Source organism: Anabas testudineus, chromosome 6 (assembly GCF_900324465.2).
Source record: "Anabas testudineus chromosome 6, fAnaTes1.2, whole genome shotgun sequence".
In the NCBI taxonomy this organism is placed as follows: Eukaryota; Metazoa; Chordata; class Actinopteri; order Anabantiformes; family Anabantidae; genus Anabas; species Anabas testudineus.
In genome coordinates, this window is record NC_046615.1 from 15,557,385 (window position 1) to 15,584,267 (window position 26,883).

The following is a 26,883-nucleotide window of genomic DNA, read 5'->3' on the forward strand; positions in this document are numbered from 1 at the left end:
AATGTGATGTACCTAACACCATGTAGTGGCCTTGTACTACAGTAATAACAGTAACAGCATCGATCCTGTGCCACCCCTCTCTGCTGCCTGGAATGGTCCAGCCCTGATTTGCATAAGTTGTCTGCGGGTAGCTGCATGACCAGCAGGGGTAGGTTAGGGGAAGGAGTGCATGTGGACTATATACACATGAGTAGAAACAGGGACAGAGGAGCTGTGTGTGGACTGTATCGTGAGCCTGGAGTCTTGTGTTGAAGCCGACAGAGTTATGTACTGTGCTCATCCTGTCTCTGGCACAGGCAACAACTCATTGATGTATTGTTACAACATGAAACCAGTGAGTACACTTCTTATTTATATTTATATTTGATTTAATAGTGGTTACATGCCACTGTCAGTGGGGTTAGTGGTGATGCTGATTGTTCTCTCAGGTGTTTGTTTGTTGACTTCTCTTCTATGTTAATCACTAGTTTCTGTTCACAGTAGCTGGATTGTGTGTTTCTGCTTTCAATTTGCTTCCTTAATAACTGCACTGTTCTTGAAATGTGTTTGTGCAACCTGCTTAAAAGTTAGTGGTGTTGTAATTAAACATTTTACCATTTAGATAATAAGGGATGAGGCGCTTCAGAGCTTGTGAAGTGTTTCCTGGTCTGCACAGAACATGCTGGAAAACATGCTTGTTTCATCTGGATGGTTTGCATGTGTGTGTGTGTGAGTGAGAAACAGATGTAGAAAGAGCTCTGTGTCATGTCTATAGTTTGTATTGAATGTTATTATCACCACTTTCACAGCGTGAAGCTTATTCTTCTTTAAACTTTAGTGGCTGCAACTTAGTGGAGTTAATGCAAAAACTGCAGGATTTTATTCAACTTTAAAAAGCTTAGTGAGTGAGTTTATGTGATTGTTTCTTTGTTTATTTGCTTCTACATTAAATGTAATTCAACTATTTATTCACAGAGCTTACACTAGAATTTAATTCTCCCATATTATGAATCCACAAATATATCCCTCTAACCTTTCCCCAACACACAACCCCAGTGATAATGTTATCATTCAGATAGTTAACACTATGACATGTCACTCACTTGTAGTTTTATGTTGACAAAACCATGTTAAAATGCATCGGTGAGACTCCCGCTTCCTGTTAGCTAAGCACCATGTAGTCAAGCCCAGCAGCAGAAAACATCTTGACATGAAGCAGATTGCTGCTATTTCTATTTGATTTAACCCTGCTATGTTGGAGCAGTCCCTCCACCACTGCAGCCATTATCAAAGGCAGCTTTGATCTCTGTGAGACTAACCATATCCAGACATCGTGGATCACAGAGGCAGAAAATTGGTTGCATGTGGCTTGTGGCTGGAGTTGGCCATGGTGGAGCACAGCATAGGGTCTGAATAGCAAGTTGATATTTCACTCATCTAGCATCATAATGCTGTGAGCGTTTACAAGGGGCAAATTGTGATTTGCTTTTGTTGTTTTTGTTTTTGTGTGTTTCTAAAATTTAAAGTTGCTGTATTGCCAAGCACATTTTCAAAAGCATTATTTGAAGAAAATATGCAGATTTATAGGATAGTATTTATAGTATGTGTAAAAACACCTTTTAGCTGGGGTCTCTATTTGCTGAAAAAAGTCTCTTATCATTTGTGATGCCATGATTGATGGTTCCTAAATCAATGCTATGCTAAAAGAGGATACCATGGTGACGGCCCCTCTGCAACGGGGGCCAGAGAGGGCGTGCTGGGGCGGGGGTGTGACCATTATTAACGGGTCGCCTGCTATGCTGATGGTAAAGAGGACAATTGGCTTTATCCTACGCCATATGCTGCCCATGGCGGCTCAGACGGGCCCAGTGTCGGCAGGGGCTCCTCTGTTTGGCCTAGCCCACAATCACCATGGGACTCATGCCAGCCAGGGTCACGGCTGTGCGTGTGTGTGTGTGCTTAAGTCTGTGTATCTTTATGTGTGTGCGTGCGAGCCTGTAAGTGCGCTTGCACAACCATACTCAAGAGAGTCTTTAATAGCCTGCTTTACAGAACTTGTTGTCCGGGTAACTGACACCCCATTGATGCAGCACAGGGAGGTTTATTTTCATTTCCTGGGGCACATCAAAGCAATCGAGGGAGGTGCAGGTGCAGCCCAGACCTCTTGGTGTGTTTGAGTGAGTGAGCATGTGTTGGTGTGTTTTGCGTGCATATGTGCAGCTTGTAGTCTTATATTTTACAAGCAAAAGAAAAAACACAAGCTGACCACGGCTACGTAGGTAGATGTTGGTCATTTACACTACTCAGTTTCCTGCGGGAGAGGATCATTAAGGTGATAATCAGTTCTCTGTGTGGTTTCTTAATGAGAGCAAAACATGAGAAGGCCTGTAATTCAATTTTATTTGAGAGGGAACTGTGGCCCAGCCTTCTGAAGCTGAATCCAGCCCAACCTGATCATGATTAGGGCAGGGATTTCTCATGGTGAATGGTTCCTAAATCCGGATGAGGAGGTGCATGGATCTGCAGCTTATGGATTATCGCAATAGCTCTAAGTGTGCATCAGCTCTCTGCTTTGTTTTCATAATGCTGTTGCTTCAGCCTGAACTCACAGCATTCACACGGTACAGACACGTAAAACATTTGTGTTTGATGCTCATTATCTTCAAACTTGTTTTTCTACAATGCCTAATATATATATATATATATATTTCTCTTTTTAGGTTTATGGGCAGTCTCCCACTAATGAAGACATCAACCAGAACTCATCTTCACTTCCGCCCAGCAAGGCCCAGAGTAACGTGTTTGCAAGTACATTCTTTGGTGAGTACAAACGATGCAGGATGAACGTGATTATCTGTCACCAATTCTAGCAGCACTTCTCTTTAACAAGAACATTTTGCTTTGGATCAGTGTTCACATCATTGCTAAATGAACACACTAATAACCTGCCATTTTCCAACAGGCAACAGTAATATGTTCTGTATTCAGGTCAGCTCTGTTTGCTTTCTCAATGACATTGTTCTCCTCCTAATCAAACAACAGTGACCGCACAATGTAGGAAATAAATAGCAATAAAGTAAAACCACAGATTAAAGCAACAAAAACGGAATTTTCATTTCATAATAAAATATGTTAAACAAGATTAAGAGTTTATAGTCTCCCTGGTGGATCTGTGAGGTGACACGATGCTGCTAAAATCAGCTCTCAGAAACCAAAATAATGAAAAAAAAAATAAAAATAAATAAATAATGAAAAGATGGTTTTTGATCGAAGTTTGGATAATAATTCCTAAAGAAACATCAATGTCTGTAATGAATTCTCGAAATAGAAAAGTGTAGCACACAGAATTGATCACTTCAGTTCAGGTTACGTGTGAGGTTTTATTTAACTCGTCTAACTTAGTGACCGGACGTCACCATTTCCATAGAGACCAAAAACTTGAAATAGCTGGAATATAACATATCATTATCGATTTTAGAGGGGATGAGCAATTCGCCTGACATCTGGAGTGCTGTAAATGGCCTGAACCAGCAGGGCTATGAAGGTGCGCTGGGAGCAGCCACAATCCACCAAACACATCCGGGGAACTACAGCAGCCTGCAGCCACCACACAGCCACCTGGTGAGATTTGCCTACATGACTTTGTTTGTTGATGGTGATGGAACAGCTCTTTTTGACCCCTGTAGATTTAACAGTGTGTCTGCTTATTGTGCCAGGACTACTCTCCACATTCAGTGATGGCTGCTGAAATGAACAGGGGTCTCCCACCCATGTCCACCTTTCACTGCAACAACACGGCATCACGCACTCCATCAGTCAACACCTCGGAAAATTCAACAGGTGAGGAAGTTGAGAGATTCTTTTTTACTTCGCACTAAGCTCAGCTCTGACTGGTCTTTATTCTGATGTTTTATGGTTACTGTTTTTTTAGTCTCAGGAAGCCAGAGAAATGTGTCGGGAGGGTCACAGACAGGCGATACCTTGGGCAAAGCTCTGGCCTCTGTAAGTATGCACCACCTCAATCCCATTAGACCATCTATGCCCTGTTATGTTAAGCATAAAGCCAAGCCCTGAGAAACCCAGTGGCACAATGCAAAAGGGAAATAGTTGACCCTCCCTGGTGGTAACAAGCCAGTGCAAATTAACAAGGGGCTACTCTCGTCCTGCTGGTCTTTTTTATTGGTTGCTGACTTGTAAAATGACAAGAATTGATGAGTTTAGTTCAGGTTACGAGCCTGCTCCGAAGGCTGCAGCAGCAGCTGTAAAACCTCACACAGAAATGACAAGTTGTGCTTTTAAAATGATCCATGCCCTGGTCCCACTCCCTCCTTCTCTCTTTTCCTGTCTGCTGCCAGATTTATTCCCCTGATCACACCAGCAGCAGCTTCCCCTCCAGCACATCCACGCCGGTGAGGTCTCCGTCTCCGTTGCCAAACGCAGCTGAACCTGCAGGTAAACTGGGGTAAAAGCAGCTGTAGGTGTAGCTCAAAGAGAAATATTATTTATATGTTTTTTGTATCTCTCAAACCCTTCATGTTCTATTTTGGTTGTTGTCTTCCTCCCAGGTACCAACATGTGGCCACGGAGTTCAGTTCAGGCACCAGTCTCTCCACATTATGAATCTTCACTTATATCAATGGTAAAGACCTTATTTAACCCCTCCTTTATTTAAGATCACCTAGTGATAGAGATAATGGACGTATGAATGTATTGAGAAATGAAGCTCAGGACATCATAGCAACAAATGCAATCAGAAAGAAAAGTGTAATAACGTAAGACAGACACATAAAATATATTTGATGTTGGAGCTGAATGATTACAGCATGAGCCGCAGAAGAGCAGTGGCCCTGCTTTGCTGCGTTTCCTGTCTGCCTCTGTTCTTTTATTACTATGAAAATGCCAATATAATTTTGCTATATAATACTGTATTCCCTTTGTTACATCAATTCAAGAGACTGCAGATGGCTACACAAATGGAAAAGTGCAGGGACTGAATTTGTATAAACTTAAAGAAACCCTACTGTGACTACTATTGTTGAAATTATTTAATCATATAAAACAAAATGCTCCATCTTCACTCACTTCAGAGGATATTAAAACTGTGTCCAGATCGCCAAATGCCACATAAACATTCAATTGTAACTTCTTGTCTCCTGGCATTTCCAGTCTCAGGTGGAGGACCGTCTAGACAGACTGGATGATGTGATCCATGTCCTGAGGAACCATGCTGTGGGCCCCACTGGCGGTCTGCCTACTGACATTCACAGCCTGCTGAACCAGACCCACCACGGCCATCCAGGCTCTGCCAGCTCTCTGCCACCCACCTGTCACACTCCAGCCATGGTTAACAAACATCACTTTGTGTTGTTATTTAGGGAAAGACTGGGTTGTGTGTATGGAAATTCCATGTTGTGTGTGTAAAGTGTGTGTGTGTGCTGGTATTCAGTTTCAGGAATTTTCCACCTGCTATGTCTGCATGTTTTCCTCATGTAAAGGTTGTTGTCCTTGAAATAGGAAACTGAGCACAATGGGAAAGCACTGTGACGCGTCGCCCTTGTATGGAGAGTGTACACTATGTGCAGACTCTAATTCCACTGTGGGGTGATCGGGGACGCCGGCATCATGCACTCCCATTCCAGCATGCTTCCCTTTTAGCAGACCAAGGGGATTTTAGCCCAGCTGGAGTGGAAGTATACGGAGGGGAAAGGGGTTTTTAGTTTAATCCTTTGGGGGAAGGGGGGTATTAAATTCTCTCACTTTTATTTTTTTTCCAAATGATGTTTGGTTTAGGAGTGAATCATTCCTGAAGAGAATTAGGGGTATGTTTAGGGAGTATATAGTAGTTTTAAGGGAAGGATTAAGATTGTCTGAGATTAAATTAATTCTGTAGAAAGAGATCTACTCAGTGTCATGTTGGAAAGAAGAGGGCAGATGTTGGTTTTGTCATTGGGTGGATGTCAGAGTTATATGTCAAGAGAGTTGCATGGGAAGTGAGCAAGACTTGCTGTCTTAAAAAGATTTATGGAGCCGCAGCATCATTTAGACTGAACATTCAGTGCAAGGGTGGCCAACTCTGGTCGTGGAGAGCCACAGCCCTCCTTTTCCAACCATTCTTCTGATTGGCTGAACAATCAGAAACAGATCCAGGTAATTAGCAGGGCCAGGGCAGGGATAGATGGAAAATAAGCAGGACCAGTGTTAGTCACCCCTGATTTAGAGGATTCTCCTGTGCTGAATTTTCAGCCAATGACCTATGAACACATGAACACTGCCCTTATCTCACCCTGTTCTTTATGTGTCATAAAGGTTGAAGCTGTCAGTATGAACAACAACCACTCAGCATTCCAGAGCCGCACACAAAATGGCCACCCATACCCACCCAGACAGAGGGCTGCAATTCAGCAAATGCAAGGTGGAGGTAAAGACCCTATAGCTCCTCCAGTTTTTGTTATGCTACCTTCTTATATTTTTACACTTGTGTCACAGTTAATAATTTTGCACGATCTCTCACAGGAGGTCTGGGAATTCAGGGTAATCTGGAGCTGAAGATGGAGAGCGGGGAAAGGGAAGAGATGATGCACACTAGTCACAGTCACAGCTCTGACAGCCAGAGATCAGATGAGGAGAGCGAACACAAAACACAAGGAGAAAACAGCACAAGAAACAGGTAGACAATCGCACTCTTCACCACTCTGCTTTAAGAAACATTAAATCAGAAGGAAAATATGTTGCAGTGTAAAAATCGGTATTCGTATTCTGCTGTTTGCTTGGCAGATTTGGAAAATAAAGTCCCTTAACGTATCAACGCTTTCTCGCCATTTAGTTTCACTAATTTGAAATACTGTCAGGACCCCTGCTGTGAAGGACAGCTGTGTCCAGGTCAGCCTATTCAGCTCTGCCTCATATTTCTTCTTCATGTTACATTAAGTCACAGTGAATTAAATGAGGAAGAAAGAAGAATAAGAACAGCTGCTAGGACAAACAGTGCATTGTAAAGATGTGGCAAATACAAATGGGGGCCAAAAGGAAAAAGTCTTATTGTTAATTTCACATTTTAAAACGTGTCTGATCATCCTGATTTTATATTAGGAGTAGAATACAGTCTAGGCTGAATTTTCACTGCTTGTATAATTTTTACTAACAGTAATTTTCATTCAGTCAGTATCAGTATCAGCAATTTAAAACCATACTGTCACACACAGATTAGAGTGTATGTCCTGTGTTTCAGAAGTCATTTCAGGACAAACCTCTTCATGACATCAGCTCTGATGTCTGAGTGCATGCTGTCTTTTTATTTAGATCTATAATCTAGTTGAGTGATATTGATGCTGACATATGTGGATGACCCCCAGCAGCAATTTTTCTGTTGGACATTTGTTTGTTTTATTCAAACTGAATGATAAGATAATGCTAGAAGTTTGAAGAATGGACATGGATTGATTTGAAAATAAATACTCTCAATTCATTAATTAGTAATCTGTGCACCTGATGAGTTTTTGTTAATGTCATACACTATGTAAACACTGTTCACAGAGTAAATGAGAATATGTTAAGTGATCTTCAGAGATTCAGTGACATGATATAAGCTCTATAACCAGCAGGGGGCAGGAAAATCCACAGTATAAATCAGTGCACTTCTGTGAGAGCTACTGAAGTTTTCAGTTGGTTGAGCTTTAATGTAACATTAATCTATAATTAAACAGAGTTCACATACTTTTTGTTGTAGTATCCATGAAGATGAGGATTTGAGCCCGGAGCAGAAGGCCGAACGTGAGCGTGAGAGGAGGATGGCTAACAACGCCCGTGAGCGTCTGCGTGTGCGGGATATCAACGAGGCCTTTAAAGAGCTGGGTCACATGTGTCAGCTGCATCTGAAGAGTGAGAAGCCGCAGACCAAACTGCTGGTGCTGCACCAGGCCGTGGCGGTGATCCTCAACCTGGAACAGCAAGTGAGAGGTCAGTGCGTTGCCACTGTCAGCCTACATGTGCAGGGGGGCAGGAGACACTGTGTTTCCACTTCTGTAATGAGGGAGGTGAAAAGATTGGATTGTGTTGCTCTGTGAAGTTAAATATGTAAACGAGAGAGTCAAAACAATGCTGAAAGAAGCTAAAGAGAGCAGAGTTTAAAAGGCTTAGGACTCTCTTACTGGCTGTTGTCAAATTAAAATGTTTGTTTCACGCCACAGAGAGGAACCTGAACCCGAAGGCAGCGTGTCTGCGGAGGAGAGAGGAGGAGAAGGCGTCTGGAGTCATGTCTGACCCACAGTCCATGCATCTTGCTTTTCATCCCAGTCTGACAGACCCATCAAACCCTATGGGCCACCTCTGAGCATCAGCTACATCAAGTATTTCACATTTATGATACATTTAAATATATCCAATATAGGCAAATGTTTGTATATTTTTATATTTTCTAAGTAGTATATATTTATAAAGTCTTATTTTGTCATTATCTTTTATATCTTTTATATGTTAGGATGTCCAGACGTTGAGTGAAGAGCATCCCTAGAACATCCATCTGTGGAGGTCCATCATTCCTTCTGAGTGCAGAGGTCGACCTCTCTGATTGTAAAGTGGGATGCAGTTGAACAATCATCTCCTCACTTCCCAAACGGACTTCTAACTTTGTGCCTAAACTTTACTTGTATCAGACAAATGCATTGTAAGCTGCAGATGTTTTGTACATATTTTGTATATTTATTGACGATCTTTCAGTTTGAATACATTTGAATGGATGAAACCCGGTAGTGGCAAGGTGTCATCTGCAGTTTGATATTGGCAGGTATATTTCTGACTGACTTTTACAGCGTATCAGTATTTACTATGTACTCTTATGATTTCCACTGAGCTCAGAGGACTCACATTCCCACATTTGTGTATTCAGACGATAGATTTCATTTGTCCTGTGTTGTGTGTGTGTGTGTGTGTGTGTGTGTGTGTGTGTGAGACAGAGGGAGAGAATGGCAGGGGTTTAACCATTCTGTGAATGAACAGACCTCCGAGAATGTTCTTGAACGTATCAGCATCATCTGTTATTTGTGTATTTGTTCTAAATTTGTGTTATAGCACTGTTAACAAGATTATATTTCACTGAAACACTGTCTTCTCAGTGTTATTTATGCTCTTCAGGTGTAGTCAAAGCTCTTTGCATGTCTGAGTTTTTATAGAGCGTTTCATTGTTTTTCTAAGTTATATAACTTATCTTTTATACAGATATTGTGCATTTAATAATGTCTTTTTGTTTGTTTTTCACTCTGATTTTACACAAAATACTTTTTGTGCAGTTTTGCTAGTTGTAGCCATATTCCATGCTCTGAGCAATACAGTATTACAGAATCGTCTTGTTTGCTTCTCACACTGCTGAACAGATAATAAATAACAATCAAAAGTACTCTTATCATACCATGTACAGTATGTGTACAGTTTGAAGTAGCCTACAGGCATGTGTCAAAATGATCATGTAGCAATAAATGTCTTTTTTTCAAATAGTTTTACTCTGTGTGTTTTATAATATGATGTAATATATAATATTTTGTTATTTATTTTGTCAGTGCAGAAGAAACAGTGGCAATAGTCACTGATCACAACACATATCAGTACACAGACTAAACATGACAAACTGCATCAGCAAGTGGCAGTTGTTTTTATTTTTACTCTAATCTTTAGTTATTCAGGTAATTTTCATTCTTTTGCAGGAAAACTCACACAGTTGCACACATTCAAACCTGCTCAGTACAACCACTGTCCTGTATCCTGTAAAATGTGTTCTGATTGTTTTTAATCTGATTGGATGCTGGAGCTTCACTGTGCTAAATGAAGTTTCTACATTCATCTGCAGAATCAAGACAGTTTCTCTTTGCGCACTTCAGCAATTTACTTTAATTGTGGTCTAATAATTTATTACATGAGTGTGATTTGAACATGTCCAGTGCACACAACTTAGAATCACTGTGTCAGTGAGTGTCAGTGAGTGAAGTAGTTCAGCTTTTAAAACTTAACATTTCAGTGAGGGAGAATGAGTTTTTATTATCGACTACAGGATGTTTTCTGGTGGTGGTAAACATGATATATGTCCACAATGTTTGGAGGGGATCTTTAATTAGAAGGTTTATGTGAGACAATTATACCACACAAATGTTTATTTCTGAGTTTTCAAATATTACACAATGACATTGCCTCAAAAAAGCAACTGAACATGTGGATGGAGTCAAATATGTGATGGCTCCTCCAAGTTTGTTCACGTTTATGGGAAGTTTCAACTTCAGTTTTTCTTTAACACGTCTTTACTGGTCCAGTCTCCCAGTTCAGGACGAATTATTTATAAACAGAATAGTGCACTGACATCCATATTTTTCTTATCATTATAAGCTCCCTAAACCTCTGACAAACCACATTCTTCACACGGGTTGAGTAAGTGACACAGAGCTGGCAGTGAACGCCTCTCAGAGCAGGACTGTGTGGTCTTGTTCGGGCGGAGGCAGAACAGACTGAGGAGCGGACGGAGGTGGAGGAGGAGGACTGGGCTCTCAGACTGGACACAGCGGGTAAGTTTCACCTCACATCGACTTTCTTTAGAACATGTTTTTACCTTCATGCTGCTGTGGCGACGGTGAGTTCAAGGATCACAGGATCATTTCATCATTTATCTTGACTCTCTTATGTCACCAGGGCTTCATGTATAATACTTCACTTGATCTGTGATTGTTACGTTTATGAACTCAGATTTAATGAACATCCTGTTAACATCCCATAACTGTATATGTACTTAAAGTTATCACTAAAGTTCATCAAGTAAAACCGGATAAACACAGATGCAGCAATAAGCAAATAAACTTGTAGCCAAACTTCAAGTGATCGACAGATGACGTTAAACAGCCAAATACTAATTTTACACTTTTAAACAAAACAAAACGAAATCCTTACAATATAGATAAATTAATTTAGAAAAATGTTTTACTTCCACTAAAAAAAATCACACATATGCATGATTTATAGGCTTTAACTAATGGTTAATAAATAATTTAATGTTACAGACAACTGTTATAAACTATGAGATAGAACATGAATTGAGTTGCCAGATGTTTTAAAATCCTCCTTCTGCATGGCACTTAATTATGATGTGTGTGTTTGCTAAGAAGACAGTCCAACCCATTGTGTTTTGATAAAGTCAAGTTTTTCCACTTCAAACTTATTTACAATATTGATGTTGATCATTACACAATGACAACCTCAAAACTGCACAGGACAGATATCATCCTAGTGCCTTGGGGTTGAAGGTGCTCATGGAGTAACTTCAATGCGTCAGGTTTGTGTCTGGGGACGATTACATTTCATCTCCCCTCAGTTCCTCTCAGCTTTCTAATAAAGACATAAAATGGCCTTCTATGTGAATTTAAGAGCTAGCTTGGCAGGTGTGGTGCTGGAGGAGGCTTTTCTACAACCTGGCAACCTAAACTTAATTATTATTCATGTTTTATAACTGCTCTTTAAAGCATTAGTGAATTATCAATACCTGTTAATAATGGTATACAACCTTTATAAAGGTGCCTTATTAGATAGCGACACCAGCACTTTTTCTGAACACACTCCTGATAAAAGAGCTACAGTCTGAAGTGTCATCGATGACAGCAGTCATGTTCGACTCGTGCTCTTCAGAAGATGCTGTTTTGTGTGCAGCACAACACCTCTTGTGTTCCTGGGCTTCAGTCTCACAGTAACATATCTGTTGGCAAACACTTTCCACTTTCGTGTTAGACCATGAAGTGGCTGACGACACCTCAGAGACCCCGGCCAGTTGTGGTCGTCATGCAGTTGACCCGGTGCCTGCTGTACAATAGTGCACTGTCATTAACACAGAAGGAGCTGTTTTCATTGCACAGCAATTGTCAGTGACCATTTATTGTGTCTCCATGTTGGCTGAGTGCAGCTGTGTGAGGAGCTGCGTAGATGTCTGTCAGTGGGTCCCACCGGGGCTCCAACTCTGCTCCAGTGTTTTATAAACAACAGCCTTAGCGTGGCCACTGTGACGTGTCAGTTCAAACATCACGTTCTCCTGCAGGATTATTCTCATTCACGGTCATTTTAACATACCTGTGTGTTTTTTGTCACCAGTTCATCTGTTAATCTCGTGGAGCCAGGATGGAGTCTCACAGACTCAGCGGTTCTCCAGACTTTAGGACGCAGAGGAACCACACGCAGCAGCACACTCCCAGAGGCAGCAAGGACAACGCGTTTGGAGTGCGGGTTCAGGTTCAGGGGATTAAAGGTCAGCCTTATGTGGTCCTGAATAGTCCTGGCCAGGACAGCCACAGGGACATCTCTGTCATTTCTCACCAGGCGGGGTACAACCCGGGTATGGTGAGGAGGTCTGTGGATGACAGACACTCTCCATCTGAGTCACAGAGGACTGTCCCCTCCTCTGTGTTTCATTATCAGAAACACCCAGAGATTCTGAGACCTTATGACCCCAAAAGTAATAATCTGAACCTAGTCTTTCCTTCACAAACAGCCTCAGTTGGAGAGCCACATACCAACCATTTTCCTGAGATAAGTCAGACTGCTAATGTGACCAAACCCAGAGTCCCTCTGCCGGCTGAGGGCCCACAGGAAGACCTGTGTGAGGGGGGCCAAATCAAAGCAGCTCCCTCAGGTGGACCTGCGCGGTCCCCAAACATAGTGGACACAGACTCCATCTTATCTGTGGGGAAGCTAATAAGCCAGTTCAACAGCAGTCAGCGGAGGGGAAGGGGCGGCCCAAGGAACAGACTGGACCCGGAGCAGTGTCGAAGGTCTCGCAGCGCGGACAGTGGACGAACCTCAGATTCTTCCTCATCCTCACCTTCCTCCAGCAGAGCCTCGTCTGTGAAAAGCATCAGGGTGGAGACCCCAGGTGGGATATATCCTCCCGGGTCAGCCAGGGCTCGACTTCTTGGTGGAGAGGCAACTTCTTTGGGAAACAAAATTGACGAAAGCAAAACCAGCACACAGCTCCAAGGACACCCTGGAAAAAACACGTTCTCTCCACAAGCTACAAAACAGATTCACAGAGCAGAGAAAACCTCCACATCCAGATCCTGTCGTGACCAGACCGAGGAATCTGATGAGAGGGACACACAGGTAACGAGATTTGTTTCAGGGTACAGATGTCATTTAAAGGCCGTACTAATTAGCTGTATGTTCTCTGACCAGGTCACTCCTGATCTTCTGAAAGGACAGCAAGAACTTTCAGCTGATCCACTTGAAGAGGCCGCAAAACAAACGCTGTTCACATATCTTAAAGAAGGGTAAGTCCCCCCAGACAGAGCCACGCTAGCTATTTCTCCCTGTCTCCAGTCTTTCTGCGAAGCCAAGCTAAAATGTTTCTGGGGAAATCTCCTGGCCCATCATGTGACTGGGTCCTCGGCCAATATACTTCCACATCTGGCTTGATTTTATGTGTTATCCTCCAGCGTTGGATGGCAGCCAGCAAGACTGAGTCAGAAAAAACACAAATATGTTGTCCAAATATTTGCCTAATTTATTTTGTTCTCTGAGCGTCTACTCGTGCTGTCTTCACACTTAGAGTGGTAACAGTGCTGTCATCTATCGTGCGACAAGAAAGGAAAATATCTCTCAAAATACTGAACTATTCAAAATTTGAATAAACGACTTTGTATTTGCACTTCAACTGCTTCCAATAGTGTGTGGTCAGATAGGAGGATCCTGATCCAGCTGTGTGTGCTCAGTCACGCAGCAGTAAGGAATGCAGTGCATGGACGCACTGAGGAAATAACTTATTCACACAGAAAGGTTTTAACATTTATTATTATTTCCAAATGTGGGTAAAGTAGTTTGATTTCATTCTCCGGGTGCCAAAAAGGAAATTCACACCCCTGAGAAGCCTGCAATGCTGTGTCTTCGTTAAGCTGCTAATAAATTAAAGTTAATTTTGTTTTTGCTTTTTCAGGACGACAGATGAAGACTCCACCACTCAGAGGAAAGTTAACCTGCTGCTTGAAGGGATCAACAAACTCAAGTGGAGAACCGCTGAGACTGTGGAGGATAAAGTGAGCGTTGAGACAGGATGTTTGCCAGGGAATTAAGTTGTTCAGCATGATTTAATGCCTTTGTAATGATAACATGTAACATGTTCCTTTTTTTGTGTAGGATTATGCAGCTGAGGTGACGCAATTGCAGGAGAAAGAGGCAGCGCTGCAGAAAGAAGTGTCTGAGTTAAAGCAAAAACTGGAAACTGAGATTAAGGTGTGGTGCAGTCCCATCCAGCTGACTGAGCTCTAAACCACTCACTTCCAGTTCCTGTGACTGATAATAGTCTTTTCTGGTCATGTGTTTTGCAGAATGAAAAGACTCTAGCCAAGGCCTGTGAGAAGGCCAGGACAGAGAAGAAGAACCTTCAGGAAGATTTGGCCAAAAGTCAGACAGAACTTTCCACACTCAGGGACAAACTGGCTGAAATAGAGGCAGAACTAAAGTCCACCAAACAGGAGTGAGGATTTCTCCTTCTCCTTTGTTCCAAATGGTTTAAAAGCAAACTGCTGTGAAGTATTTTTTTAACAAATACCATTCAGACTGAGTGTGCAGCTCCAGTCCCACCCAGCATCGTTCTAAAACCATAACGCTATGTAAGCAGACAGCGTTGATATAAGATAGAGAACTTATATTTGTGTTTCATTTACATTGTCAGACTGGTTCAGATGAAGGCGGAGAGAGAAAGATTTAGGATGGAGATGAAAGACCTTCAGCAACAGCTTTCTGATATGCATGATGAGCTGGACCAAACCAAGACGGCAGAGGTGATAAATACAGAGAAAGACGTCCTTCTCAAGGTAAGTGAAGCCATGTGTAGGAGACACACTTCACAAATCAACAGCAGCTGTGAAACGCCTTCACTGGACCTGAGCTGGTGATGTTGTGATGTGTTGGATGTTTGTCAGGATATGGCGCAGCTGCGTGGGGAATTTCAAGAGGTGTTACAGGTAAAAGAAGAGCAGGAGGAGGTCCTGCACCGCCGGGAAAGGGAGCTCAGTGCCTTAAAGGGGGCGCTCAAGGAGGAAGTGGAGACCCATGATAACTACATGGCTGCTCTGAAGGATGAATATGAGCAGGAGCTGGAGAAGCTGCTCAGAGATCTAGAGCTGGCTAAAGAGGTAACAGTGAGGATAGATCATTGCTTTGATTAGCTTTTCTTTCCAGAAGATATAAAGTGGTTCATTCGTTTTGTTCATTGTGTTTAACTCCATTCTGCCTTTTAGAGCAATGCTTTGCTGAGTAGTAAGAAAGTCGAGGCAGAGCAGGAGAGAGGAACAGCTAAGGTGCAGCTGAAGGAGCTGAGCCAGGAGAGAGACCAGCTGCGAGGAAAGGTGCAGGAGCTCAACAACAGGGTGGATCAACTGAGTCAGACAATCCAGGAATCTAAAACCAAAGAGAGACTCCTGGAGCAGAGAGCAAAGCAGCTAGAGGTAAGTATCTGATTTACTTTGGGTTTTTTTAGGCAGTCCAATTTCTTTTTTTGCATAAATTGCTCATGAAATGTGATCTGGGCTGTGACTGGACCACTCCCAAAGACAGACTTTGTGTCTCTGAAATCACTCTGTGGTCCAGTAGACTGTTGCACAGTACTATGTACTACTACTGTTTGGGGCTATTGTCCTGTTCCATCACAAAACTCCTACTGAGCTTCAGCTTGTGGGCAGCTGCCCTGATAGTATCCTGGTAAAACACTATTTCTGTCACTCTATGTGAAAATCACAACTGCTTGTGTTTTTGTAACTCAGCTTAATGTGTTTGTTGATATCTTTGACTTGAAGATCAGATCACAATTCATGACAAATCAATGCAGAAAACCATCAAACGGTGTCATTATTTTTCCTTTTAACTGTATGTACTTGGTTTTTTGGTTGTTGTTTGTTCTTCAGAGGGAAAAGCATCAGGTTGAGGAAATGCTAAAGGATGTGAGGAAGAATGAGGAGGAAATGTGTCAGTCCAACCAGTCACTTCTCAGTCGCTTGGAGGACATGCAGGTAAAGCAAGTTGCTGTAACCTTTGGACCTAACAATCAGAAATATTACAAAAAAAGAGAGAGAAACTCACGCTCCCCTTTTCCTGTTTCTTTTGTTCTCAAGAGTAAGTTGACCAAACTCAATCATGAGCACAGGGACTTAAAAGAAAAACTGAAGGAGGAGAGGAAGCAAATCGAGGAGCTGTGGAAAACTAAAACTGAACTGGAGGATGAGAGGAGGCTGCAAGACAGGGCTGTGGAGCAACTGCAGAGGAAGGTAGACGGTAGAACCACACTATTTATTAGACCCTGTGGGAACACTCAACATTTATCTGTGAGATCAGCAGAAGCAGCTAATGTGTCTTGTGTGTACATAGTTTCTTTCATTCCTTAAGTTCATATAGCCAAAAGGTCAACGTATCTCACTGTAGGCCCTTTTTGTTTATCTGTCAGATGAACAGCATCATGGAGGAGTGCGAGGCGTCTACAGACATACTTCAGAACCAGGTTGATGAGGCCAGAGAAAAGAGTCAGAGGGAGTTAGCCGAGCTGCGGAGACAGTTGCAGGAAAAGGGTGCAGAGCTGGAGAAATCTCAACAGGCAGCCAAAAAACTGCAGGAAGAGGTGTGGTACTCATTGTCTGTGATTCATTAGTATGTGGGTTGAACTGTATTAGTCACCAAAAAAACTAAAAGTCATAAGCAGGGTGAGAAGTTTCTGAATTTTCAGATGCTGGGGGGATCCCAAGACAACAAAAACAAAAATCCGATGTGTTGCCAGACTTAAGAAATTCTGCGTTTCATTGACTTCAGTGACCCCTCGCTGCATGTCACCTTATCTCATGGTGTGTGTTTACTCGGTGGTCTGTTCTGTGTTCAGCTGCTTCCTCTGGAGGAGGATTTGCGGCAGTGTCACAGGGAGCAGCAGGAGGCCCAGCTGAGGGTCCGGCAGCTGGAGCAGAGGGTGGGGGAGCTCGAGGAGAGGAATGCAGCCACAGTGGAGGACAGAGAGCGGCAGGTCAAAGTCATGGAGGTAAACATCAGAGCAACTTCCAGCCAGGAAACGGATTGAAAATGTGTGACAGTGAGTGTACGCTGATAATCATGGAAGGCTTCTAATTAGAAATTACAGTCACAATTACTTAAGCACACATTGAATGGGATGCTCAGGTGCTGGTATTTGCAGTTCCTGTTGCACCTATATGGGTGCTGAGAGGAGTCATGGAAACAGTATCTCACAGCCAGGGCACTGTTTTTCTTGCTGATGACAAAATACTGACACCAGTGAGCTCACTGTTGACACTGCGTATTGAACAAGGAAGCTGATGTTTACTGTAAAAAGTTATCAGACCTGTCTGGGTGTTCTCAGGAACCTTCTCCATCGCTGAGCACTCACTTCCATACAAATATACACAACTGCACTAAACCTTAATTCTTTTTTCAAGAATAATTTCATTATGTTCTTTGTACTGGGAAACTTGGCTGTGTAGTGTTATACAAATTAGCTTCACGACAGTATTTCTCTCCTCTCAGGGACGGATCAGTCAACTAGAAGAAGACCTAGGTGACGAGCGCAGCAGTGCTGACCGCCTGATGGAGCGATTCGACAAAACCAAAGAGCAGGCAGGTTTACTTCAGCTCAGTGTTTGAGTTTCTTCTACACAGTGTTCCCATTTTGTGTTTTCTAATATTCATGAATTCCCACATCTGCAAAGACGCAGCCCGTCAGGAGCTCATGCTTGAACAACAGCACTCATGCTGCCCCACTGTCAGAAAGTGAAAGCTGCTGATTGGTGTGAAAATATTGCCTTAAAAGATTTTATTGTTTGCTTGTTTGTTGTTTGTTTATTCGTAAATGCCTTGAAGTACCGTATGAATGAATCCCTCTGACTACATATACATCTTCTTCATCTCTGGTGCCGTCATCAGAGCCTCACATCCCCAGTGTCTCTTTAAAGTAGGCCACCATTCATGGGAGCAAAGTGGTGCAGACTAATTGACACAAAACACTGTTTTGAGTGCAGTGCAAAGACAAAAACAGCTAACTATTGTGAGCAGCTATTCACACTCCCTTCACTGGGCCTCTAGATGTTATTAGAGAGGAGAGAGTCTTTAGATCTGATGTGGGCATCCAGACCAGACAGCATTTCCTCTGGTTTGAGGAATTAGGCAGAAACTTTTAATTTAACCCGAAACTGCTGGTCAGCGTGTTTCGCCCTTTGTAATAACATACAACAGTGTTATCAGTCAATATGGAAGACTGTACATGCACAAATTATAGGCTTACACTTTGTTAAAACCCATATTTACCTCCATGGTTCGAGATAGGCACAGAGTAGTTAGTTCAAATGTCTTACCTTATTACCTTAGCTCATTACATTTATGCTATGATATACATATTATGACAAATTGCTAAAGATTTTGATTCTATCTCTGTTTGTGTGTTATAGATGGAACAGATGAGGAATGAGCTGATGCAGGAGAGAGCTGTCAGGCAGGACCTGGAGTGTGATAAGATGAGCCTGGAGAGACAGGTACTGACCCTTTAACACTCACTGGACCAAACCACACACAGTAAGTCCACTTACTGATGCCAGAGACAGTCAATCAGAGGGATTGGTTGAAATATTTATATCCAACATCCCTCAAGATCATTAGACCTTTTTGTGCTGTATTGCACTTTATATGTTTGCTATGCTAATATGCTAATATTGGATGTATTATAGAAACTTATGAGGATCTGCCTAATAAAACGTTACTTCTGTTATGAAATGAAACTTAAAATGAACAAAATCCATGTGTGATTTTTTAAAGAGTTCATAATGAAACTGATTTACTGAATGTTAAACCATAAGCAGGACTGATTCATGGTGAATACTGACCAAAAACTCCACGTGTTATATTAAAGTTCGCCTCATACATGACAGTGTCTGTTTAATTTCCTCTTTTAGAATAAAGACCTGAAGAGCAGAGTGAATCATCTGGAAGGATCACAGAAGACTAATCAGGATTCGCTTGTCTCTAAACTTAACAGCCGAATCCAGGAACTGGAGGAGAGGTTGCAAGGAGAAGAGCGGTAGGCATTTGCACGTATATTAGTTATAGACATAAATATATACATGAGTTTGTATTTACCAGTGTAAGATAACACAGTGGAGACAGTTTAGACAGTGGCTCCACCAGATACTTGATGGTAGCTGTCGAGCAATTAACCCACACGTATCACTTTCCCTGAGAGGATATCTAGTCTGAACACACAGGGAAGGTGTTGAGTTACAGAAAGATGTGATCTCTTGGTGCTTTTGCCCTCAGGGACAACAACAGCCTGCAACAAGCAAACCGCAAGTTGGAGCGCAAGGTGAAGGAGATGAAGATGCAGGCAGATGAGGAACACATCAACCTGCAGAACCAGAGAGACCAGGTACATGTCTGTAACCATAAAGGAGGAAAGACATTAGTACAGTAAGTAGCTGCAGACTTGACTCCTCCGATGATCTCGTGTCCAATTTTTGTGAACTGCGCAGCTGACTCAGAGGCTGAAGATGGCGAAGAGGCAGATGGATGAGGCGGAGGAGGAGATCGAGCGCCTGGAACACGCTAAAAAGAAGCTGCAGAGAGAACTGGACGAGCAGATCGAGGCCAACGAGCAGCTTCATGGCCAACTGAGTGCACTGCGGAATGAGATGAGGTGACCACTTCACTTCTGCCACAGAGTTTCTGTGTTAATTTACACACGTCTATAAACTGCTTTACGTTAAATCATGTCACTTTTTAACTGTAGTAGTTTGGTTTTGTTTTGTTTTGGCTTTAACAGGCGGAAACAGAAGAAATCCCCTCCTCTAATTAAGGATGATCTGAACGACATGGACGACTATGGATCTGAGTGACTAACTGACCCGTGATAAAAAACTTTTGAATGTCATATCTGGACTTTATTTAGATATGTTGATTGAGAAGAATCTTGGATTCATTAATTTTACATCATTCCATTAACAAGTGTGATTTCATAATGCTTCTAGTTGCGAGGTGCGTGGCTCCTTGTCAAGTCTGACCTCTTGTGGCAACATGTACAGTATTTACCTACTGTACAATATTTAACAAAGCGATGTTTTATAATGTGACAAACTGACTTATTTACTCACACTGACTTGTTTTCTAAATTATTGCACTGATGTGTGTGTTAATACGGTGAGAAAATAAAATACTTTTGCAACATTCACACGTCTACATCAGAAACTATGATAAAACCTTGTTTACTGTAAATCTGAGAGTTGGAATTTGACTGTATACATAAATAAATAATATCAGATTAATTAACAGAGCAGAAAATAAATATAAAACAAGGGATTACTATTCATTAGTCAGTCAGTCATCCTGGCTCTGCTGTGTGTTGATGAGGCCGACAAGAGGAGTGTGATGGTTCCACCAAAGGATCAATAGTGTGTGCCGAGTGGCTGCTGTCGGGTAGAGGAGGAGATTTGACATAAACGCTCTGATCAGCTCCAGAGGCTGAACATCTGGCAGTTTTAACTGCATTTGGCTCAGTGATACATGGAAATACAACCCAAGAGAAGCATGAGGCAACACTGTGCTCTCAAACATGGAATATTCAAGGAATTCCTGGCTGAATTCCTGGGAACATTTGTCTTGGTTGTAAGTAAAACTTTAACTTTTCAGCTTAATTGAGTAATAGTATTTAAAAATTTAGTTTCCTCATTCACACAGTTTGCTCAATGACTGATTTTGAAGTTGAGCCTTTCTCTTTATATGTTTGAGTGTTTTCTTGTGGTCCAGACTACTCTGGATAATCTTCAGATGGTGGTGAAGTTTCCTTCAGCTGTGGATAAAAACTTGTTGTCCTCTCTTTTTGTCAGTTGTTTGGCTGTGGATCAGTTGCTCAGACCGTCCTCAGTCGAAACACCCTGGGTGAGCCTCTCACTGTCCACATCGGCTTCTCTGTAGGACTGATGATGGCGGTATACGTGGCTGGTGGAGTATCAGGTAAATATGATATATTGATGATGATATATTTCTCATCTAACATGAGCCACAAACCCCATTAGCAGCATTTTATAACAGAAAATAAAGTCAGTTTTGGTCTGTCAGAATATTCAGCTTGTTGACTCACATGTAGTCTATTGTTTCATACTACAGATACTATAAACCTCACATTGCTACTCGTGATGTTTGCAGCTGGTGGTTATATAATTTTGTGGTCTTCTGTCCAGCCATGTGTCACCTCCACAGCTTCGATGTCAGCAGGAACGTGCCAACTCTCTGTCCAGATTCAATGAACGCATACTGACCATTGATTTGTTAGAGCTAGCTCACAGCCTATCCAGGGTCATACATAACCCTGGGCACTAAATGTCCTCCAAACTCGATTGATCATAGGCTGCGTTCATCTGTCTATGACAGAGACCAGACTCCATCCAGATGAGACTGTTTTCCTCATCTGAGCACCAGCTACTTTCAAATCTACATCAAAAGGACAAATTGCATTTCATAAAGACAGATCACAGGTTCCTTAGAAACTAAATAACTGTCAGGATGTTTGCTAAAACATAACAACAGAACAACAGAACAATGGTGCCTTTTGTTTTTTTCACCTATAGGTTGAATTTCTAGTATGTGACCATTATTCTTCCTCTTTGCTCTTGAACGTACATAATAAAAGCCTGCACCACCACCCTAGGGGCTGCTCTCCTTCTGCTGCCTCTCGTATAAGTGATGGCCTCGCTAATGATGGAGAGTATATCATGCCAGCCACCCCCACCCACTGCACCCCTCTTTCACTCTGTGCTTTGTCCTTTACCCCAGGGGGCCATGTGAACCCTGCTGTGTCTCTGGCCATGGTGATTCTGGGCAAACTGAAGATTTGGAAGTTTCCCTTTTACGTCATCGCTCAGTTTCTTGGTGCTTTTGCTGGAGCTGCTGCAGTCTTTGGATTGTATTATGGTGACTACACCTCAATTGCATTCTCCATCACATGTATATCAGACCACAACAGTAGTGCTAATAAATGTCAGCTTCACAGACTATTATGTTACTGATGGGTGAAAGCATGTGCAAAGTTTCAGCTCTTTATGTGTCACAGATGCTTTCATGGACTTCACCAGTGGGATTCTGTCGGTGACGGGAATCAATGCAACAGGTCACATTTTTGCTTCCTACCCTGCGAGACACCTGTCAATCCTCGGTGGCTTCATCGATCAGGTGAGCTCTGTTCACCGTGGCCCAATGACCTCCCCCTCTATTGTACAGCGCCACTCCAATTCAACCCCTAAATACTGTGAAGTCTGGGAAATGTGGTTAATGCACAATTGATTGCCCCATTTAGTTTGAGAACATCCCCTCTTTTGCTTAGTTTTATTGCTAATGACCAATTTCCTGGCATTCACAGGGAGGTCAAATCTATACTCATCACCATACTTAACACCGTTTTCAGTCTGTTTAGCCAGTGCAGCGATCCAAAAATAACACATCTACCAGCTTAAAACCCACATCAGGTGAGATAAGTCTAATTAGTGATTGTGCTGATGTTAGTACAAAAAAAGTCACCCAAAATGACAAAGAGAGGGGAAAGGTGATGAATAAGAAACATCTGACGACCATAAAAGAGCACAAACATTTGCAAAATGACCAAACAAAAGATGAAAAACCATTCCAAAGAGATAAACAAAGAAGATATAAAGATGCTAAATGCCCATGGTCCCTTTGTCTCATAATCCCTGTACACATTCCCAATCTTGATCCTGTTAAACAGTGACGTTCTGCTCCTGCAGGTGGTGGGGACAGGGATGCTGGTTTTGTGTATCCTCGCTATCATTGATGGTGGCAACATTGGAGCTCCAAAAGGCGTGGAGCCTCTGGCCATCGGCCTGATCATCATGGCCATCGGCGTGTCCATGGGACTTAACTGTGGGTACCCGCTGAACCCTGCTAGAGACCTGGGACCCCGACTGTTCACAGCTGTGGCAGGATGGGGGATGGAGGTCTTCAGGTAACTGAACAGCAGATTGTTTTTAAAACACATTTGTTATATTATTCCTGTACGTTATGGAAATGTCTGCCCAAGTCCTGTGACGTGAATGCTCTCTTTATATTTATTTACTGAAATGTTATTGAAGTAAACTGAAGACCTGAGCTGCCAACATGAGCTATGATGTTATTCACAGTCCCTCTTCCTCCTTTTCATACTTACTTTTCATACTCGCAGCACCGCAGACTACTGGTGGTGGATCCCTGTGGCGGGGCCCATGGTGGGGGGAGTTATTGCCGCCGTCATCTACTACCTGCTTATTGAACTGCACCACCGCCGCGATGAGCCCGAGAAGCCCCATGAGGAGGAGGAGGAGGACGAAGATGAAGAGGATGAAGACAGCAGCCTGAAGGACAAATACGAGATGATCACCATGAGCTAAACCAGATATTAACCTCCATCCAGGACTGACTGGTCAGATTCAGCAGTTTTACAGTCCGATGTCTAACAGTAAGGGCAGGCTTCCCCCAGTGTTAATAGTAGGACAGGCTGGTTGACTTTTAAATTAAATTAGGAACTGCGGCTTGTTGGGCGTGCTAATACAGTTTTGGTCTGTTCTCAAACAAGTGAATTTAAACCCATCATCCCAACAAACGCTTGTCTCCTCTAACATATGTTTTATGTTTCATAAAGATATGAAAATCTCCGTCCTGTTACGACTTTTCATACAGATGCGCTGTAAATACTGTAATTTAATGATTAGTAGAAAATAATACCATTCACCATAAGAGCTGAACATGCATGCTGGTTTCTTTTTAGCTTTGCTCCTTCTTTCTTCACTGGTAGTGATGCTATTATCTGTTTATTCATTTTAAAGTTTTGTTTTGGTTCTAACTTGTAACTATTTTTCTCCTCCTGTTCATTATTCATATTTGTATTTTACTCAGTCTTGTTTTGTGTACATTAAAGTTTCTACACATATCTTTTTCTTATGAGACATTTCACTTTATCACTAACAATCCATCACTGCATTCATCACAAAAAACTGCATTTATGCCAACAGAGTCCGCTGTAATTTTCCTCTCTGTGTTTCCATCATTACCCTCGTATATCTTCATACATCCCTGAAATTGCTGTGTAGGCTTCAATAGTCTTTGTGATAAAGAGAAACAGACAGTAACTGCACGCATGAATCTTTTCAGTAAATCTCACCATCAGATAAATACGTTCATTAACCTCAGAGCGAACACCTACAAGAGATGCATCGTTTGTGCTTGGATGTTAGATGATTATGCCTCCCGGTGTCAGCTCAGAGCATAATGCTGTAAAATATTTTTTGTGTGAGATGATCACTCTAGTTAATGTCTTTGTGCATTTCAAGGATGATCTCAGCCACAGTGGGATTTCTGGTTCTACGTCTACAAGGAACCTCAGGTGGTGGCGCCACAGTTGCAGATTTGAAAACGCAAAACAAATACGGCTTTATGGAAAACTGTGCAAATCTACTCTAACTAAACTAAAGGTTACACATCATTGCTGCCAGACGCCACCAGACCTGTTAATAAAAAAATCCTAAAAACACCTTCTCCTGAAGAAGGTGACACTTTAACTTTAAAAACTTTAGCTTGTTCATAAATATACTTGATATAAACATATTTTCGCTGCGACTGGACAAAGTGGATTAAATTGAACTACAAATACTGGGCAGTTTGGTCTTTAGAAAAATGTATTTTAGAGGGTAATCATGTTTGTGCCTGGAGAAGTACAATCCCCCAAACACCCAGGGCTGAAAGAAGAGGTACCTGACGAGTGAATTAGGGTGAGTTGATCATCTCATGTACATTGTTGTACATGTCAGTACAAAGTGATTCGCCTTTTTGTGCTGCTGCAGGTGATTCTCTCTTCATAGCTTCACTGTGCTGATTCAGCCAGACTTTGAAGAAGCACTGAAAGGCTGCTCAGGATAAACAAGGAGCAGTCTTCTGAGACCTGAGTCTATAAACATTGATTTCTCCTTTTTCCAGTAAAATTACATTCACGCTGCCAACAAGTTTAATATGAGGAATGCTGCTTCTCAAAAACAGCTGTTCGATTCAGCCAAACTGATGCACGCTCACTGATAAGAATCATGTGTAGGGCATTATTTCTAGCAGCACACAGACTGAAATCTGGTGGCCATTATCTGATACTGGATGAATACCAGTTATTACAGTTATTTCTTTGCCTCCTCTGTAGTCCTCTTGTTGTTTTGCTGTCTTCGGGGTTAGCTGCTCACTGGAGAGACTGTTGGCTGCCACTCAATTCAGTCTGCATGACGCTCAGCAGGCCGGGTCCACTTTTACAATTGTGCTTTGTCACTGTAAGGAAAGACAAAAGTTACCGCTTGCTTATCAGCTGTGATGTCAGCTCCTTGCACACAGCTGACACCAGGGTCAGTGGCTCTGTCGTCACTGCTAGGACAGTGTTTCAGGCACAGGGTGGCTTTAGTATGAGGAGAACTGTGGGGAAAAGGAGCAGGCATCTGTACTAACAACAACAACACAGCTCACTACCTGCATTATCCCAAAAATATTGAACTACCAGCCAACCAGCGACTGCAGCTGACGACCCGCATTGAAAATCAATGGCAGTTCACGTTCCAGTGCATGTGCAGATGCAGTGGAACGTGACCAGGACTTTCCTAGAGTTGGTAGATCATCACATACAAAAGTCACCACCAAGTGCAGGCAGTTAATGATACATAATAAATGTGTAAATGATTCTACCCTCACTACCTACAGCCTGACACACAAAGGTAGACCAATAAGCAATTGTCTTCTTCTACGGTTAGCTGTATGCAAGATAAAAGATAACTTTAATAATTAACCATATCATTAACACCACACCTAATAATAAATAAAACAGGGAATACACAAATTAAAGCAAAACAAGTTAAAAGTAGTAGGTACATTTTTATAGAAATCAAAGAGGTACACATTAATATAAATCAGCATATTATTAAAATAAACTTGCAAGAAATAGATTCTGTGTAAAACAGTTAATAGATTTAGGAAAAGCATAGCCACAGTCCAGTCTGGTCAACATTTATTTACTGAGACAAGCTTTCAAAAAGATCAGAGACATTCAAGCATCAACATCAGCAAGAGGATATGATCACAACAGTGGACAGATACTAACAAAGGTCTCAGACTGAAAGCCTCAGCAGATCCAGATGCTTCTCTTATGTTGTTTTTTAACATACGACTAATTTCTCCATCATATACAACATTATTCATTCTGACACCATTTATTTGTTGATCTCAAACAGTAAAATAACATTAAAACAGGTTGCTATAAACCTGGCTTGTTCCATCCTTGTTATGTAATTAGTCAAATGAAATTAAACAAATGATAGAAATTTGCAAAAAGAAAGAAAAACACACAAAACCCACACAATCTATGTACAGCACATAAAATGGTGTTTACACACTGACAAATGCAGAATTGATTTATAAGACAAATCTTTAATGGGACCTGTTGCTGATCACAAAAGCATTGAGGCAAAGATGTTGATGCGTAAAGTCTCAGTAAATGAATATTGTACACATTTGCGGATGTGTTTCTTATATAATTTATAAGAGTCTCTGGTCCAGCACTTCCAACAAGTCTTACGGTGTAAATCTTTATTACAAACAGTGATCTATAAATGAGAGAGAGATTACAGAAACAAATGGTCCAAAGTGATACAGCACAGGTATTTTTCAAAAACACTAAAATTCCCACATTTTCCAAATAATAATACAATGTTTGTTTCATAAATTTTAAGCCTTTCCATGTGTTAAATCAGAGTTGTAGGCGAATCAATTTATTCTCTGGATAAGATCTCAGCAAAGATGACAAAAAAAAAAAAAAACAAGCCAAAGATCTCACGTCACAGTAGACAGACA

At 41.8% G+C, this 26,883-nt stretch overlaps 3 protein-coding genes across 4 annotated transcripts; all 3 read left to right on the top strand.

Moving 5' to 3' along the window:
• Window positions 1-203: 203 nt before the first annotated feature.
• On the top strand, window positions 204-9,467 carry LOC113165372 (transcription factor 12-like). Of its 2 annotated transcripts, none has more exons than XM_026364792.2 (13): window positions 204-334; window positions 2,700-2,799; window positions 3,458-3,600; window positions 3,696-3,819; window positions 3,911-3,981; window positions 4,335-4,431; window positions 4,545-4,618; window positions 5,146-5,322; window positions 6,286-6,397; window positions 6,493-6,646; window positions 7,706-7,935; window positions 8,166-8,324; window positions 8,456-9,467. In XM_026364792.2, the coding sequence occupies exons 1-12, from the start codon at window positions 266-268 to the stop codon at window positions 8,306-8,308; spliced, it is 1,494 nt and encodes a 497-aa protein (XP_026220577.1). In that variant the 5' UTR covers window positions 204-265; the 3' UTR covers window positions 8,309-8,324; window positions 8,456-9,467. The 2 variants fall into 2 exon arrangements, with proteins under 2 accessions (XP_026220577.1, XP_026220578.1); XM_026364793.2 differs by having other exon boundaries at window positions 6,496-6,646.
• A 1,001-nt stretch (window positions 9,468-10,468) lies between these two features.
• On the top strand, window positions 10,469-20,192 carry LOC113166249 (cingulin-like protein 1). Its single transcript, XM_026366287.1, has 19 exons — window positions 10,469-10,523; window positions 12,091-13,095; window positions 13,168-13,262; window positions 13,925-14,024; window positions 14,125-14,220; window positions 14,316-14,464; window positions 14,663-14,804; window positions 14,913-15,125; window positions 15,231-15,437; window positions 15,894-15,998; window positions 16,101-16,253; window positions 16,430-16,600; window positions 16,856-17,008; window positions 17,509-17,598; window positions 18,426-18,509; window positions 18,927-19,051; window positions 19,288-19,396; window positions 19,500-19,663; window positions 19,790-20,192. Exons 2-19 carry the CDS (start codon window positions 12,118-12,120, stop codon window positions 19,860-19,862), a joined length of 3,207 nt encoding a protein of 1,068 aa, XP_026222072.1. The 5' UTR covers window positions 10,469-10,523; window positions 12,091-12,117; the 3' UTR covers window positions 19,863-20,192.
• A 117-nt stretch (window positions 20,193-20,309) lies between these two features.
• On the top strand, window positions 20,310-23,869 carry LOC113166250 (aquaporin-9-like). Its single transcript, XM_026366288.1, has 6 exons — window positions 20,310-20,628; window positions 20,850-20,976; window positions 21,796-21,933; window positions 22,073-22,191; window positions 22,761-22,978; window positions 23,195-23,869. Exons 1-6 carry the CDS (start codon window positions 20,527-20,529, stop codon window positions 23,397-23,399), a joined length of 909 nt encoding a protein of 302 aa, XP_026222073.1. The 5' UTR covers window positions 20,310-20,526; the 3' UTR covers window positions 23,400-23,869.
• Window positions 23,870-26,883: the final 3,014 nt, after the last annotated feature.

What these genes read in the sequence shown, in the direction of transcription:
- LOC113165372 (XM_026364792.2), top strand. Translation starts at nt 266, where the DNA reads ATGTACTGTGCTCATCCTGTCTCTGGCACAGGCAACAACTCATTGATG. An exon ending in CACCTCGGAAAATTCAACAG is followed by an intron (nt 3,820 to 3,910) that starts GTGAGGAAGTTG and finishes CTGTTTTTTTAG; the next exon opens with TCTCAGGAAGCCAGAGAAAT. An exon ending in CCTGTCACACTCCAGCCATG is followed by an intron (nt 5,323 to 6,285) that starts GTTAACAAACAT and finishes TGTGTCATAAAG; the next exon opens with GTTGAAGCTGTCAGTATGAA.
- LOC113166249 (XM_026366287.1), top strand. Translation starts at nt 12,118, where the DNA reads ATGGAGTCTCACAGACTCAGCGGTTCTCCAGACTTTAGGACGCAGAGG. An exon ending in CTGATGAGAGGGACACACAG is followed by an intron (nt 13,096 to 13,167) that starts GTAACGAGATTT and finishes TTCTCTGACCAG; the next exon opens with GTCACTCCTGATCTTCTGAA. An exon ending in ATCTAGAGCTGGCTAAAGAG is followed by an intron (nt 15,126 to 15,230) that starts GTAACAGTGAGG and finishes TCTGCCTTTTAG; the next exon opens with AGCAATGCTTTGCTGAGTAG.
- LOC113166250 (XM_026366288.1), top strand. Translation starts at nt 20,527, where the DNA reads ATGGAAATACAACCCAAGAGAAGCATGAGGCAACACTGTGCTCTCAAA. An exon ending in TGGGAACATTTGTCTTGGTT is followed by an intron (nt 20,629 to 20,849) that starts GTAAGTAAAACT and finishes TCTTTTTGTCAG; the next exon opens with TTGTTTGGCTGTGGATCAGT. An exon ending in CGTGGCTGGTGGAGTATCAG is followed by an intron (nt 20,977 to 21,795) that starts GTAAATATGATA and finishes CCTTTACCCCAG; the next exon opens with GGGGCCATGTGAACCCTGCT.